This window comes from Antennarius striatus, chromosome 5 (assembly GCF_040054535.1).
Source record: "Antennarius striatus isolate MH-2024 chromosome 5, ASM4005453v1, whole genome shotgun sequence".
Classification (NCBI taxonomy): domain Eukaryota; kingdom Metazoa; phylum Chordata; class Actinopteri; order Lophiiformes; family Antennariidae; genus Antennarius; species Antennarius striatus.
In genome coordinates this window covers 19522123-19539198 of record NC_090780.1, presented here as the reverse complement: position 1 = coordinate 19539198, position 17076 = coordinate 19522123, and the positions used below count along the sequence as shown (strand labels likewise).

General features: G+C 40.7%; 1 protein-coding gene across 2 annotated transcripts; it reads left to right on the top strand.

The window, feature by feature from the left end:
* On the top strand, positions 1-17019 carry sfmbt1 (Scm like with four mbt domains 1). 2 transcript variants are annotated; one of them, XM_068314929.1, is made up of 21 exons: positions 1-58; positions 3953-4010; positions 4128-4222; positions 4647-4890; positions 5907-5995; positions 6719-6971; positions 7864-7961; positions 8080-8181; positions 8458-8617; positions 8729-8811; positions 9460-9586; positions 10105-10218; positions 10343-10385; positions 10499-10566; positions 10665-10804; positions 12604-12713; positions 13124-13299; positions 13974-14083; positions 14571-14795; positions 15130-15258; positions 15362-17019. In XM_068314929.1, the coding sequence occupies exons 2-21, from the start codon at positions 3986-3988 to the stop codon at positions 15500-15502; spliced, it is 2532 nt and encodes an 843-aa protein (XP_068171030.1). In that variant the 5' UTR covers positions 1-58; positions 3953-3985; the 3' UTR covers positions 15503-17019. The 2 variants fall into 2 exon arrangements, with proteins under 2 accessions (XP_068171030.1, XP_068171029.1); XM_068314928.1 differs by having other exon boundaries at positions 13905-14083.
* The last annotated feature ends 57 nt before the right edge of the window (positions 17020-17076 follow it).

Here is a 17076-nt window from a genome sequence, read left to right as displayed (position 1 = left end):
CGAGAACGAGCAGGCGGAGAACAGCATCTAAAAACCGACTTGGAAAAACTACTTAGAGGTAAGGGGCGAATTTTGCGACTAAATATTCACTTACTGTGTGTTGTTTGTTACTATTTCCTAGCAGTGTTGTGTATTGTGGTGTCGCTTTCGTCTTTTTTCCCGTCTCTCAAAAAGATGAGTCTGGTTCGGTCGAGTGTTAAGCGCCCTTATTGCCTGTCAGCCTGCTTTTATTGCTCAAGCCGTGACGTTCAGTAACTTGACGCGGACACAGGCGATTTTTACCATGTGTCCAACGAGTCCCACACGGTTACTAGTCATCTACAACCGCATGTTTAATTTTGAAACAACAATTTAATAATTTCCGGACTCGGTATTCATCATGTTCCCCTCAGAGTGAAAGTTAGACCGTTGGGGCTGTAGTCTCTCCGCAAAGCCGTTGCGTTAATGGCCCATCTATGTGTGTTATTGCTGCGGTTCGTCTGCGAGAGCAGCGCAACCTTTACACCAGTTTCCACCCAAGGATCACATGAATATTCACAATCATTCACACTCGAGTTTCTCGGTGCATATATATTTTTTATTTTTAAAAAAAATATTTTTAATGTTGAATTCTTACATAATGAAGGTTGCACGACCTCAACTGAATTCTCTTGTCAACAAACCAGCTAGCCTAAATTAAGTCATCGGGTTTATAAATGCGGTTCGCTTTAATCTGCTTTCAAACGGGCCGATGTTTAAAGGGGGTTGTCATGTTTTGTCCTTATTTACGTTTGCTAACTGCAACCTATTATCCCCCCCCCCCCACCAACCACCACCACCCCTTCATCCCGGTTCTCAACTTCCCCATTGTGCAACTTAAGTGGTCGGCTGGCCGCGCCGCTCCGCCTGACGTGCCGCTATGCAGTGGCAACGAGCAGCGTTATTTCAGAGGGATGACAAAAGAATCTCGTTGTTATTTATGCGTGATGTTTCGGAGAAGAAAAAAAATAATAATAATTTGGATGTGCCTTTTGGGCACCCAGTGTGAAGTTAGAGCAGCTCCGCCATCTGACAGAACTAGTTTGACAGAACTAGTCATGCACCCAGCAGGCCAACTCCTCCTGCCTGGTGCAGCTTCTTTGTTGGCAAATAAAACGTGGTAATGAAGTATTGAAAGTTATTTTTGTATTGATCAGTGGAAGTGATCATAGAACCCTAAGAACCTCCTATGGGTTGCAGAATATTGTGGTTCCCAAATATATCACTGCCAAGTTATATTATCTGCAGTGCCATGGGATATTAATCTTGGTTTAATGGAGTCTGGAAACATCTGTCAGTATTTCTCTATGCATCTCCATTCAGAATGATGACAGGATTTTTTTTATTTCTGGTCCTCATGTCAATAGAAATAGGAGCAAAAAATAAATAAATGTTCACCATTTCTCTCTAGAAATAACATTTATGTTTTAGGATTTTCAGGATGTCATGGAATTATTAATTTTTGTAGTTTCTCAATAAAGAAACTAGGAAAACAAAAACGGTGACATGGAATTTGAGCTCAACAAACCCCCAAAATGATCTTTTTTGTAATTAAGATTTAAAAAATTCTGCAGTTGCAGTATGCCCTGCAATTCCCAATACTAAGATCTTTCTTCTAGCAGACAGTTTTAACAGTTATCCAGAATAGTTCCATGTAAAACAGGTGTGAAGGCAGACGTGATGTGTTAAATTCCTTAGCACCACAGCCAAGTGTGAAAAAATGTTTTTGTTCTTCGGAAGTTTTCATAGTGATGCAAATTTGCAGTTCTACAGATGTAAAATTGCTTCAAATGTAAAACTAAATAAAGTTTTATTTATCTATAGACACAACAGCAAGATTTACTAATTTACTGCCAACTTCCAGCTGCATTACTTTTTTTATATTGGTGACATTAAATGCTGTATGTAGCAGCTAATTCTGCCTTAATGATTGTAAATGTCGATTTTATTTTCCAGAGCAGGCCCAGTGCGTGTGAATGTGTGTTTTCTGAGATTCATTTTTGTGCTCAGGGACCGCAGTATTTCAGAAAGGGTTTCTTTTTTTTTTTAAGCACTCAATGGCATTGTGATGAGAATATCATTGAGTAACGTCTCTAGTGGAGGAGGATTCAGGCAGACTGCTTTCGCTGTGGTCCACGCAGACCACTTACTGTATCTGAAACAGGGGAAGTTGTGTTTCTTCCTGTCTGCCTGTGCGTGCAGATGCTGTTCAAGTTTTAAGTGCTTAACCCAGAGGCGGTCCGAAACTCAGTCATTATTGATCATTGCATTTGGAGCTTTCATCTGATGGTTGACGAAAGTGTTGTAATCTAATCCATATACATCTTGGAGGTGTTATGTGAGTTTTATTTTATTGTTTTTAGAATAACTGGCCTATTTGTTTCATCTATATTGAGTCAAGTACATTCTAAAGATAGAAAAACCTCGCTGTCAGTCTCAGAAGGTGACAGGAATATGTGAACAGACTTATTAGAAATAAAACCTCAACTTAAAATCCCACCATGATTTCTGAATCGATTTAATACCCTTGCTTTAGGCGTTTGGATCCCGCTTCTGAAGCTGAGGCTTTTACTTTTCCTTTGCTGCTCATTTTTTTCCCCCCACTCTTGTGTTTGCAGGGTGACCCCCCCCTGAGACAATAAGGCTCTCTGGCGTGTATATATGCGTCTGAGGGAGGGCGGGGGGAGAAAGACAGAGGGAGTCTGAGGCAGGGTCGCTGGTGAAAGGTGCCGCTGATCCCGGCGGAGCACAGGGGTCGCAGCGACAGTCCGGTTCATGGGAGGGGGTCTTCTCTGGTAGTGGCCCTGGTTTTAATAGAGATGTCAGACGTGACAAAGACGGACCTGACAGGCCAGCTGAATGGAGCCGGCGTGACAGAGCAGCTATACCCCGCATCCCATACCCCACTTGTTTCACTGGCGTCACGCCCTGCGTCCCCCAGTTTCTCTTTCACGCTCTTTCTCTTGTTTGCTTTAACTTACTTCTTATGCCGGCCACAGTTCTGCAGGTCAGTTTGATGCGTCAAAGCTCGACTTTTGTCCACATTCATGTCAAGGCACTGTGTGAAATGTTTGAAGGACTTTCACAACTATAGGTGGAGCTGGATGGGATCAGTACATGGGTTCATATTCATCTACCATCTGCTGTGTTGCATAGGTGCCAGCTCAGAGGAATGTCAAGTATGAAAGAACTTGATTCACTTGTGATGGAATCACTTAGATATTGCTGCAGACACATACCAAGGGTTTCTGAACTATTTTATTATCAAGGTCTCGGTCGGAATCCTTGATTTTAGGATGACTGAAAAAAACATCCAAATGCAAACTTATTTAATTTGACCTTGACAAGAAGGTTTTTAAGATAATGTGTTTGCCTGCAACTTAAAACTGCAGAGCTTTTCTACCAAAGTAGCATCATGGTTGTGAGAATAATAATGTATTTGACTGCTTTGTAGCTGGTGGTTGATGGATGTCATGTCATAATATATGATATAATAATAAATAATATCATATATATATTATATTTATATTATATATACATATATATATACTGTGTGTGTGTGTGTGTGTGTATATATATACTGCATATATACATATATATATATATATATTATATATATAAATAATAATATAATATATGGTGAACTGTTGTAATGCTAGCAAGCTGGAGACATCCTGATCCCTGTTTCCTGGTTGTCGTGTTCATTTTTACCAGTATAGTTTGGCTCTCTAAATGCTGAGTGGACTTAAGTAACAGAACCTGAATTCGTCTCAAAGATGCTTCAAATAGCCAAGAGTTCAGAGAATTTTGAGCCGACGTCTACAGTTGGCGATTAGATTCAGACGTAGCATCGCGTTGCATTCCCGTGTGTTGGACCAATGGTTATTAGTTTACTCCTGCTGGATCATAATGCTCCTCCTCTGTTCATCCTCAGAACTCCTAGTCCTAGCCTTGAGGGGGCACCAGCATGAGTCAGGAGTCACCGGAGTTCGGTAAGAAATATTCTGTGAACAGCTGTGTGAAAGGAATAAGAGAAGATGTTTTGGAAAGCACTTTCTGACAGAAATGTATGTGTGTGTGCGTGTGCGTGTGTGTGTGTGTGTCTCCAGATGGAGACTCTGCTCAAGATGTGTCCGACTTCAACTGGGATGACTACCTGGAGGAGACTGGAGCCCTGTCTGTGCCCCATCACGCCTTCAAACACGTGGGTGTCGTCAATCTTCACAGCTTCCACACAGCAGCTTCTAATAATCAGATTCATTCAGTGAATATCTTTGGAAACTCCCTTTTATTCTCAGCTTATTGCTAGCAGGATTTTTGTCTTTTTTGTTAAATATAAAAGCACGACTCAACCGTGCAGGAATGCGACGTGAACAGCCGTAAGAACAGAAGCTCATCAATGACCGTAAGGTTATTGTTTTGTGTCAAGGCTTCTCAAGGGAAGTTTCAATACACAGCTTTCATGAACAAACAATAGGGGAAATGAAAGGCTTTTTCTTCTTCTTTTATTATTATTATTATTATTATTATTATTATGTGCTTTCTTTGCAACCGGTGTCAGATCATAAAATGAAATGTCATTTAACTACGAGAGTCAATCAGTGGTTTCTCTTCCGTCTTTGTCCCAGGTGGACCAGGGGTTGCAGACCGGCCTGACCCCCGGCATGAAGCTGGAGGTCTGCATGCGTTCGGAGGCTGACAGTCCTTACTGGGTGGCCAACATCATCACCACGTGCGGCCAGCTGCTCCTACTGCGCTACGAGGGGTACCAGGACGACCGGCACGCAGACTTCTGGTGCGATATAATGACGGCAGACCTCCACCCACTGGGATGGAGTCGCCAGCATGGGAAAACCATGAGAGCTCCGGAGGGTGAGTCGTTGCTGAAATTGCCTTTTTGTTTTTAATCCACTCATTGCTTCAGATTTGGTTTTCCTGTGTGTGTTTAACAGACAGACTCCAGAGATCTGGTATTCGATCTCTAAATGCTTTCTGATGGTTGGATTAAATTTCGGGAAGAATCTTCCCAGTTTAACTGGATATGTTGGTACAGCTGTTACATTCCTGTGATGTAAATTATGAATGGTTAGGTGAGGAGCTGGATCTGTGTTTTTGTGGTAAACACGGGTGTTGCATATTAAAAGGAATATAGCGTAAGAGATCCCTCACAGTCTCCGAACTCTCGTTTAATGATAAATGGACATTTCTTGGATGTTGGATGCTAAAGCTAAGGTGGGTATTTTTTTTTGTTGTTTTATTTTTTGCGTATGTGACCTGATCAGCACCTGGTACCTGTATACATGAGCACATGTCTGTAACTCATTGAAATATATAATATATTGTTATTCCTTATGGTATTTCATTCCATAAGTTCCTTATGGAATGAAATACCCAATCAGCTTGAAATACTAAATTTAGCTGCTCTGAATGTGGTAGCTGTATGAAAGAATTTACACAGATGACAGTTCAAAATGTGAAAGTCTAGCTAGATGTAAAAGAAAAAACCTTTTCATTCCAGTTGCTTTTATATTTTGGCCTGATGACGTGAGGTCGACGAAGGCCAACCACACACAGGAGTTTTAAAACCCTTACAGAGTGGGACATCTTGTTTCATCACACACATAACAAGTCTCTCTATGGGTCATATTCTCTTTAATCTCACACACGCCACAGGATATGATGCTGGAGTAAGAGATGAATCCACCAACTTTTGGTTAACGTTAGCTAAGACCCGACCCTCCAACTCTCGCTGAAGGGTTAAAAACACTCGCTGGCCGAGTCTTCCTAACATTTCATCATCCGCACCCGTTTCCCCTGTTTCGTTTGATCCTGAGAGCACCCGTCATTGTGTCATTAATCCATTAACATGCATTCATGATCACACTCAGGTGTGCGTGAGAAGCATCGAGACTGGGAAGCGCTTCTGGAAAAAGCATTGGCCGAGGACTGCGGTGCACCTGCCAGCCTTCTGGAATTGGTAAGACGAAAAAACAGAAAGTCATCACCGTCATGGCGAGGTGCTGCCTTTTTATCTTTTTCTCCAGTCTCAGGAGCAATCCCTCTATCAGCACAGACAGATTCATTTTACAATTTTAACAATATATAAAGCTGTAAAGAAAACCGTTAAGGTTGTTATAATAAAGTCAGACTGTTCCTCGCTACTGTTTGTGTGGAGAACAGCCAACACTTAGTCAATATGACTGACATTATAAAAACAAAATGACAGTTTATGCCCTCAGGTAGTTGGTGAATTTCGACATTGACTCGGAAGTGCTCAAACATGCACAGCGTTATGTTTTCTTTTATTTTTAGTATTTTTGATTTAAGTGTTCAAAGCTTTAGTACGTTTGTTAATCACATTTTGACTTTTATATTTTACATTTATAATGAAGTTTTGCATGCATACCTGACTTGAAGCCCCAGGCCTTCTAAAGGCAAGGCTTTGCATTTGTTTACGGCAAAAATACTCCACTGCCAAAAGCAAATTAGATGTAGGAGCAGCTTGTGAAATTCCTCTGAGCCATTTGCTTTCAGCGCTTGTGCTCAAGCTCTGTCACTTAGTCATGCAGTGAATTCTGTCTGAGTCTAAATTCCTCTCTTTGGTATAGCGTGTGCTGATTTGCCTTTGTGAATGTGAATGTGTGTTTGTGCTTTCTCCTTCCCATTTATCCCTCAATTCCACTCAACTTTACCCCTGCAGCCCCAACATGGGAGAGACCCGGTGGAGCTCCTGTGCGCCGGCTGCTACGTGGAGCTCCAGGACGGCGTTGACCTGGACGTGGCCTGGGCCGCAGAGGTGGAGGAGAATGTTGGAGGAAGGCTGAAGCTCCGACTGTTGGGCACAGAGGGCCTCCCAGATACACCCGCAACCCTCTGGCTCTTTTACCTCAACCCACGCCTCCACCCACCCGGCTGGGCAAAAGAGCACGGCTGCACCCTCAGGCCTCCCGCAGGTCAGTTGTTCTGACACAGGTCAGATTTGTATATTTTTGAAACAATAGAAGGAAGGTGGAGATGATGTCTTGATGTTGAGTTTTACAGCCAAAGCATGCATGACTAATCATTTCAGATGGCGGGACAGATGAAGAATTCACAGGTCAATGATGGACGCGCATGTCCAGTCATTCGTCAGGTCTAAAGCCTTATAAATATTTACTAGCCATAAACATCTATAATGTGAAGGTATCTCTGAAGATCTCAAATTGATTTTAATGTGAAAGATCAGTGTTTTCAGGTCTCAGGTCAGCTTAGGTCCTTTAAGTGAACATAGCCAGATAATATGCAAGAAGAGCCACGTCTGTTTTGACACAGCTGATCGAACTGCTGGTACCAATACAGTCAAAGGCTTAACGTCTTGTATTTGGATAAACTTGTGACAGAATAAGTCATTCTACAAACTGAAATGCAAGAAGTATTGCTGCCTTAAACTGATTATCATCATTGTCTTTCATATTATTTGTAAGCATCTCTTTTTTCTTTTTTCTTTTTTAATCAATGGGAAATATAATACTGAATGTCAGGATTATTATTTATGGATATTATCTCATGTAGAACTCTGGAAATGAATGCCCTCTAATAAGAAATTCCCTATATTAGACATTTATTTATTTTGCTTATTCTGTTTAAGTCGGTTTTTTTCGGGATCCGGTACAAAGAACACGTTAACACACTTTTTCCAAGTCAAAGCATCCAAGTTCAGGTGTTAAAAAACTGAGAGTGTGCATTTGAATTACATCAAATGTAAGATCTTAGTTTTCCATTAATTATTAAAATAAGGAGGTCATATGCCAGTGATCGGGATGTCGGGTTTAGCTCTAACAGCTGTTTTTATTCCATCTGTTTCAGATCTGTTGACCCTACGGACGGAGGAGGAGTGGGAGGAGGTGAGACAGAGGATCAGCGACTTACCTCAGGATGAAAGTTTGACTGCAGAGTTCAATAAGGTACTGCCATCCACACTCTTATTACTGATATTATCTTGATGATGGATTGCAGAAAGCTAGAAGTTGTGACATCCTCCTCTAGTCTGCCTGCTGAAACAGTCGCGTGTGTTTCTCTCAGGATCAGCCAGCCGTCTCTGCTCATTGTTTCAAGGAAGGGATGAAACTGGAGGCTGTTGACCCTGCTGCTCCTATTTCCATCAGGGCTGCAACTGTCACCAAGGTAACATACTTTATTAACCGATTCTCCTGTGTGGCAATGTTTTTCTCCTGTTTGCTATTCATTGGCCTTAGTTGTCGAAGTTCATTACCATGCCTTTGCTTAATTAATTCTGTAGCCGAAAAATTATTTCCCAAAAATCTCGTGGGGATGACAGACATCACTGAATCTGGTTCCTTTGCAATTTCAAATTTGTATATTTAATCATGCAGTCGTTGTGAGAATTTTTAGAACAAACTTGTCTGCAGGTTTTCCAAAATCCCTTCCTTTCCTGTCCAGGTGTTCAACGAGCAGTACTTCCTGGTGACGATGGATGACCTTTGCGGTATAGAGGAGTCGGAGAGTGGCGGGAGATCCTTTCTATGCCACAAGGACAGTCCTGGAATATTCCCTACTCAGTGGAGCCTCAAAAATGGCCTCCCTCTCAGCCCCCCACCAGGTATTTTGTCTGGGAAATGTTCCTTTTAGAACCAGATTTCATCACCTCTCATTGCCTTCGTTTAAAATATTTTTTTGTTGTCTGTTATATCTTTGATTTCTTCATGTACAGGATACCAGGGTCCAGACTTTGACTGGGCAGATTATCTGAAACAGTGTGAAGCTGAGGCGGCTCCTCAACACTGCTTCCCAACTGTAAGTCACCCTAGTCAGGCTTCAGATGCTAAGTCAAATCCAAAATTGTAACACTGGTTGCTCACAGTTAAAGAATCAGTGTGAGTTGAGCTCTCAAGCAACTCCCACTGCTCTCCATTAGTCCTTGTCAAAGTGATATTTAAATTGGAATTCTGTTGTAGGCTCGTATTATTATATTGCTGCCGTGGCGCTGTGCCTTTGTGAATTAATAAAACTTTAATCACCATTAGCAAGCTGTCAGAGCTGAAGCCTCCTTTCTAAAAGTTGTTATATTATCCAGTAATTCCAGATACTGAAGAGATTCTTTTTTTAAGTGAAGTAAAATAAACCTTTCACTGCATTCAGGTTTCGCTTTAGTGTGTAATTGAATGTCACTGATGCAGTTGGGTCTAGACATCTAGCAAAATCTAGAAAAAAGTGAATGATTTATTCTACTGTGGTGAATACAACCACCCTGTTAAAGTGTGCTACCTTCTACATCTCCTGGTATCTTAATGTTTTACTGGTTTCGTTGACTACATTGTAAAATGTCAGTGACATGTTGCTGTTTCTTTTCACCCTACTTGTGTCAAGTTTATATATACTGTAAAATTAGGCAATTGTTTTCCATGGAGCTTAAGTTTTCTCCCATCTTTGTAAACCTATCAGGAGCAGTGTGACCACAGCTTTAAAGTGGCCATGAAACTGGAAGCCGTCAACCCGCTGTCTCCTGAGAACATTCACGTGGCAACTGTCACCAGGGTCAAAGGGCAATACCTTTGGCTCAGTCTGGAAGGTGAGACTGGGTGCTTGAAAGACTGTTTCTTTTCTGAAACATAAAAATGTCCCACAATCTGGTAGATCTACAGTGTGTGGATCTTGTTTAACTCCCCTTATGTTTTTAAGTTTTAAGTTTTATATTCTATGTAGGAGAGGAGAATGTTTGTTTGGAAGTTAAGAGAGGCAGATGTCAGTCTTTTTCGATACTCTGCTACTTGCACCTAAATCTCCATAAAAGTGGTCGTAAAAATAACTCTCAAATTGATTGACAGTGACACCTTCTGGGATTCTAAACATTTGTTAACTATATGTGGATGTAACATAATTTATGATAAAATGCAAGTGTAGCTGTTTCTCTACACAGAAAAGTCTGTGTACAAACCAGTATTCATTCAAATGAGGAAGTAAGAAACTGAAAGTAAGCTTTACTACTGGGGGAAGTTTGATCAGTTGATCAAATGAGACTTACGGCTGCTTTAGAGGAATCAGCCGTTAGCGTCGTGGGCGGCTTTCTCATGTGTGTTGTACATGCAGGACTGAAGCAGCCCATGCCAGAGCTGATAGTTCACGTGGATTCCCTGGACATCTTCCCTGTTAGTTGGTGCGAGACAAATGGCTATCCGCTGGTCTACCCCATCAAACCCTCAGGTAAGCGGCATCATCAGCATCTGATTGGGCTCAGTGCTCCATTGACACATCAGTCTTATAAAGAGTGTCACTAATGATAGATGATATACATTCTTCTCTTTGTTGGTTTTTCGTTTTTTTTTAGTTGAAAAAGACAAGAAAATCGCTGTGGTGCAGCCTGAGAAACAGTGAGTATAAGACTAAGGTTGGGGTGTTGACTTATTTATTTAAATATTGTTTGTTTGAATGAATCGGGCTTGATTTTCTTCAAACCTCTAATTCAGTTTTCATCTCTTTGCAGCCGAACTCCACCCAAGTCATTGTCACCTGACACCGTCAGGCAGCAGATGGCCAGCCAGTCGGAGACGGGTGAGCGGAATGTCTCTGATCTCATTTGAGTAATTCCAGTTATACTCTGTTCCATCTGCGAACTGTTCTTATGCATCTTATTTTATGTCCATGTGCAGGCCAGGGGAACGGGAAATACTGCTGTCCCAAAATCTACTTCAACCACCGATGCTTCTCTGGGCCGTACCTGAACAAGGGACGCATTGCAGAGCTGCCTCAGTTCATTGGGCCTGGAAATTGTGTCCTTGTGCTCAAAGAGGTGAGGCTGGAACACTTGTTTACTACTGTATACGAATAACACCAAGAACCGGTATCATCCCTCAAGCCTTAAGAACACATTATGAGCTCTCTGTAGCTAGGGGTCAAAACAATAACTCAAGACAGAGTTTGATGACATAATGAAGGAGCGTGGATCTCGGGAGTTCCGTGTTTACATTGTTAAACTAACCACCATCGCAGATAAAAATAAATGGTGTGCTCTATTGTGAGAGAGCAATAAAAGCGAGTAAACAAAGGAGTTTCAAGTTGGTCCTCCGCTAAATGGAACCCACACCTCTGTTGTCTTTGTTGACCGCAGGGGTTCTGACATGTAGATGAGCTAAAAGGGATGTGAGCTCACTTGCAATCTGGAAACATTGAGGATAACTTAATATTTACATCCAGTTGTTTTTAGACATTTTAAAGCAGAAATGTTTCATACTAACGCTTTAATCTCCAGCAGTAAAGTCTGTTGTGAGGGTTTCATCTTTTTATGGCCATAATAACGGTGCAAATATTCATGATTTAAAGAGGATAAATTGGAGGCTTGAAGAAACTGTCCTCATCAATTCTTCATTTGTTAGCTATTTTTTGACCAAAATTGTGCAAAATGAACAACATTACTGTGTTGAGCTCCACCTGAACTTTGCCTTCAGAGCTAACTAACGAATGAGATGGCCAACACGGTGAGCCAACACTTGATAAACTGTTGCATGTTATAATTTTCATTTTGAGCATGTTTGCAGGCTTAAGTTAGAATTCGGCTCAATGAACCAATGAGCTAAATTTATGGCTGTCTGAATGAGACGTAGACTTCTTTGTTGTATTTCCCTTTAGCCCTATCATATGAACAGGAAGAAGATCACGCAGTCTTTGAGTAAATCAATGATCTAATCAATTTGCATTTTTGGGTTCCTTTGCAGTGAAAGCATTTTTCTTTTCCTTGCTTTGTGTGGTCAAGCAGTGTGTCTACCGTAAATCAATCACCTCTGGTACATAGTGTTGAGGCCACTGATGACAGCTAATCTTTTACTAAACAACAGTCACTCTTTCAAGGCCTTTTATACAATAAAGAACAAGACAAAACTGGCTGATATATGTTTTGCACGCAATCTAGATATACGAGGCAGAAAGGCATTCCATAAAAAAGTCTGACCAGTTGGCAGTAAAGCAGAGAGTTTGACGTTTGTCTCAGCCACCAGTCTGGTGGTTCAGATAGATAGATAGATACTTTTTTAATCCCAGAGGAAATTGCAGTCTATTCAGTCTATTAACAGGTATTGATACAGTATGTGGAAACACAGAATGACAACAGTCCAACAACTCCAGTGTACTTCTTGTATCTGAATTTCAATTGATTTGAAGATCACACACATCAGTCACCAGTTGTTAAATCCATCTAGTTGGGAGTAAGCATCATTACTCATCCTAAATCATGTTGGTTGAATTATGTTTATAAATTGTGCCCTTTGTAATACAATACAGAGTGCTGACATGCCTAAAAAATTCAATAGTTGCACAATTGTGACATTTCTTTTGCACACGAACAGCTTTTATGAACTTCCACACTGCAACGGTTCAGAATAACTGAACTTGTTGCAGATAACTGTTTCAGTACTTATTGTTTGCGTTCTGTATTAAATCAATGGTAAACAGATAAATATAGTGTACAAGCTGTCTCAAAGCAAATATGGTTACTGATGTACACATACACTCTCAAAATAAGAAATGACCCAACCTTCTAACCTGCAGATAACCTTTAAAGTGTTGCAACTCATGTCTTTCTCGTGTCATATTCAGGTATTGACTCTGCTGATAAACTCTGCATACAAGCCTAGCCGTGTGCTGAGAGAGCTGCAGCTGGACCAGGAGAGCCGCTGGCAAGGCCATGGAGAGACTCTTAAAGCAAAGTACGGCAAAAACACTGTTAAATCCTCAGCGCCAAGTATTCTGCTCTGTAGAAAACCTGCTGGAGTATTAGAAGTGTTCGCAGCTGGCCTGCTTTAAGACATCCTTGATTAAATGTGCACTTGAACACCCAAATGGAAATAGTTATATGCACACCAAAACCAGGCTCCTTCTCTTTGTAGTTAAAACAATTATTTAACTGACAGCATGTGGGTTGTTACATTTAGGAGATGCTGCTGCTCCCCGTCAAGTAGGTCAAACATCCACATAATAGAAGTTTTAATCAGCAGTAAGAGTGAGATGTGTTTTGTCTTTTATTTTTGAAAATCCAATCAATGTAATATTGTGTGAAGGTATGAACAATTTATCTTTTTAATTTACTGTTTGACCTTGCTGTTCTTTATATTTTTAGATACAAGGGAAAGAGTTACCGAGCCACCGTGGAAATAGTTCGCACAGCTGACCGCGTGGCGGATTTCTGCAGGAAAACCTGCATCAAGCTAGAGTGCTGCCCCAACCTGTTTGGACCACGCATGGTTTTAGACCGCTGCTCGGAGAACTGCTCTGTCCTCACAAAGACTAAATATAGTAAGTGGTTCGCACATCAAGAGTCACTAAAGTCTTTCCACAGGAGACAATATAGTTAAACTCACATCCCTGCAATAAATTGCAGCTGCTCAGATATTTTATTTTTATTTTCACTCTGCAGTTGTGACCTTAATTCCAAACATTACTCAGGTTTAGTTTCAACAAAAAAATCATTCATTTGTCCTTATGGAAACCTTCAATGCTTTCCTGTTTCTTGAATAGAAAGCATCAAGTATATAAATTCTCCATAATGAATTCAGAAATTCTGTGAAGCAGCAGGGATCGTTTGTGATTTTGAAACTCCAATATTGTTCCACTGGCAGCAAGTGAGTGGGTGCAATCTGTTGAGTATGTAAGAATTGGCCTCTCTTTGTCTCATATTTATGTGGAATTGCTGCTGCACTACATTGTTAGAGTTAAGAAATATGCTATTTGAAAGCAGCAGACCAATAACTAGACGTTTACACTTTCACACAGATATTCTGTACAGATGTGCTTTTCCAATGGAGAATGCATTAAGTACTAAAAAGGGTTTGATTCAACATGACGTGATGTAATCTCAGACTTCAGATGCAACTAAAAACAATAAGTTATCTTTTCACCAGCATATTACTATGGAAAGAAAAAGAGTAAACGTGTTGGTCGTCCTCCTGGGGGCCACTCTAACCTTGAAGGTGGAGTGAAAAGAAGAGGGAGGAAGAGGAAGAGGAGGAAGCAGCTCTTTGTCCACAAGAAACGACGCTCCTCAGCCTCAGTGGACAACACACCCGCAGGGTCTCCACAGGTGAGACACTTGTTTTCTTCATGAAGCAAAATACAGTAATCCCTCGTGCATTTGTGCATCAACACGCGAGGCTTCACCTCATCGCGAATTTTTAGTAGGTAGTCACGTGATACCTTACGAGCATTCTATTGGCTGACAGCATCCGGAAGTGCACTACGTTCTGTGAGTCTCAGAACGCAGAGCACTTCTGTGAGACACAAAATTGCTTTAAACAGATAGGAGGTGGTTTAATATCCGTATGAGGAGGATTCATAAATGTTTAAATTATCGTAAATAATAAAATAAGTAGCATGTTGCTACATTGCAGAAATTTGTATTTGCGGGTGGTTCCTGGAACGTATTAACTGCGATTAACGAGGGATCACTGTCTTGAACAATTTGTCATTTGTATTGTCGTTGCACAACATGGTTACGTTTGACTCCTCCTCACCGTTTGCTTGAATCTGTGCTGATGGATTGTTTGGCTTTTGTCATCTTTGGCTCCCAGGGAAGTGGAGAAGAAGAAGATCTGGATGAAGATGACTCCCTAAGTGAAGATTCTGGCTCAGAGCTGCAGGATGATCTCCAAGATGATTCTGAGCAATCATTTGGGAAATCTCAGCCCACCACGCCATCTCCCTCCCCTCCAGCAACCCCGAGACCCACTCGCCGGCGCCGGAAACCCCACTCACCGTCGTTCTCGGACGATGAGAACCGCCCTCCCTCACCAAAGGTAGTGAAAGTCATGAGGTTTTAAATAGATAATAACATGTAGGAAATATTTTTGTTCAACAAATCTTTATTATTTTGTGTTTACCCATTAATGACTTAACCATTTTATAGATGCCACACCTGTGTTCCCTCCACAAAATGCATCTTTTTTTCCTCCGCTAATCACAAATGATGTTTTGAATCATTTCACTGTAATGTGAATCTTCAGGGAATATTAGCAGGACTAGAACTGACAACCCTGTCCTCCCATCTTTCATTGTAAGGGTTTAAATAACCTGTGAGTCTTTCCACTTCAGCTGGGAGAATCATCTGAGTCACCTTGTCTGTATTTATAGACTTCAAAGAATGAGCCTCCTCAGAAGTTGTGTTTGGACACCAGCCCACTGGAGTGGAGTGTTACTGATGTGGTTCGCTTCATCAGGACCACCGACTGCGCTCCTCTTGCACGGATTTTTCTGGATCAGGTAAGAAATGCTCAGACCAAACTCAGAAACATAAATTATCAATGCACAAAATATTTTAGCCCAGACTAATTTTACTATCTGCACCTTGTATTTGTCTTAATAGGAGATTGATGGACAAGCGCTGCTACTTCTGAACCTCCCAACAGTGCAAGAGTGTATGGACCTGAAGCTGGGGCCAGCCATCAAGCTGTGTCACCACATTGAGAGGGTCAAGCTAGCGTTTTATCAACAGTTTGCCACGTAGCTCTTGGGGAATGAACATGGACATGATTACATACTGCTCTATGTATTGATTTTTCTGATTTTGATTCGTCTTTACACTGGACATCTATCATAAAGCATACAAGCATGGACATGAGCCAGAAAAGACCACGTTCCTATCGCAGAAAATTTTCAAAAAGGAGGAGGTACTATAGGGTCCAAAACACTTCAGGTACTCCTTAGGATTGCACAGCGAGGGACTGAAAAATTTATTAATTCAGGAGATTCTAATGCCACAAATGAGTTCAAAAGCCTCTATTGACTCCAGCATTTTGTGATAACAAAAAGCTTTTTTAAACAAGTTGCTTTTTTGGAGCAGTTTGGGTTCTAGGGTAGCTATGTTCTAATGCAGACTTTTAAACTTATTTGTGGCTTTAGCGTGCATTGCATTCTTCCCTCTTCTGCTTTGTTCTACAAGAAGAATGATCAATGCATCGATGTATCAAAAAGGGAACTCCACTGGATCACAGCTTTTACTTGTCATACTGTAACATTTAGTATCTGCTTGACAGCATTTTCCATGATCAGAAGAAATGGGGCGACCTTGTCTGCTAATCTATTCATTTCACACTTAAGTCTAATTTCACTGCAAATTTTTCAACACTTTTGTTATACGTGTCTGCCCACTAGCAATTAAGCATTTAATTTCTAGTACGTCTTTGAGTACCAGAATAGTAGGCATTTTCCAACTGATTGTTTTTTGAGACTTTCTTAAAGACAACATTTGGCCCATTAAATAAGCAGAGAAACAATTAGTTCATTCCAATAAATCACAAAGGCCAAAGGCATTAGTTGTAGAATACCAGTCACAGTTGATTTGGTTAAGTTTAGTAAAGATGACTAATATGATTTTCCTAAGACCATTTGCAATTTTTATCCAGCTGAATTTAGTACAATCTGCTCTTAAGATGTCAAGTGCAGTCTCAAATGATCAAATGACTTTTTCCAAGCTTATATAATAACCAAGAGCCACTTGCAGTGCAATGATTGTATAAGCACAAGCAAAACCATGCACTGTAAGTTGGTATGCAATTACATGTTTGTTCATAATGTAAATAATGAAATTTCTTCTAGTGCCAACAGGGTGAAAGAAATCTATTGAGCAATTAACTTTCTGAGTTGGCATTGTGTGAATGCCATAAATACACAATATATTTGCACAGAATGGGTCTAAATTCTCATTTGAGGTGTATGTTTTACAATCTAATTAACAGTTTGTCATTTTATATAATTTAATTGGCCTTTTTTTTCTCAACAAGGGTAGTCTTATAGAATGGTGTTCGCGAATTATTTTTGTGGGATAAAATTCCTTTTTTAACATCAGTTCCTATTGTGGTGATTTACTGTAATGTGCTTCATTTTGTAAGTAAAATATGTGGGTTCTGTGTTTACTCAATTGGCTATAGTTTCCGCTATACTCACGCAATCGAACAGATTTTTTTTTAACAATCTGACAAAGTATTGAAAAGTGAAGGCTGCAATTAAAATCGAAGAAATGGATTATAACATGCGTCTTGGAGTTTGTCCTATTTCCCAGCATGCATTTCATGGCTGCGT

Excerpts from the sequence above, each read along its gene's own strand:
- sfmbt1 (XM_068314928.1), top strand. The coding sequence starts at position 3,986 with ATGAGTCAGGAGTCACCGGAGTTCG. Across the intron at positions 7,962-8,079 it reads TGACTGCAGAGTTCAATAAG|GATCAGCCAGCCGTCTCTGC; the intron begins GTACTGCCATCC and ends TGTTTCTCTCAG. Across the intron at positions 8,812-9,459 it reads CTCAACACTGCTTCCCAACT|GAGCAGTGTGACCACAGCTT; the intron begins GTAAGTCACCCT and ends TAAACCTATCAG.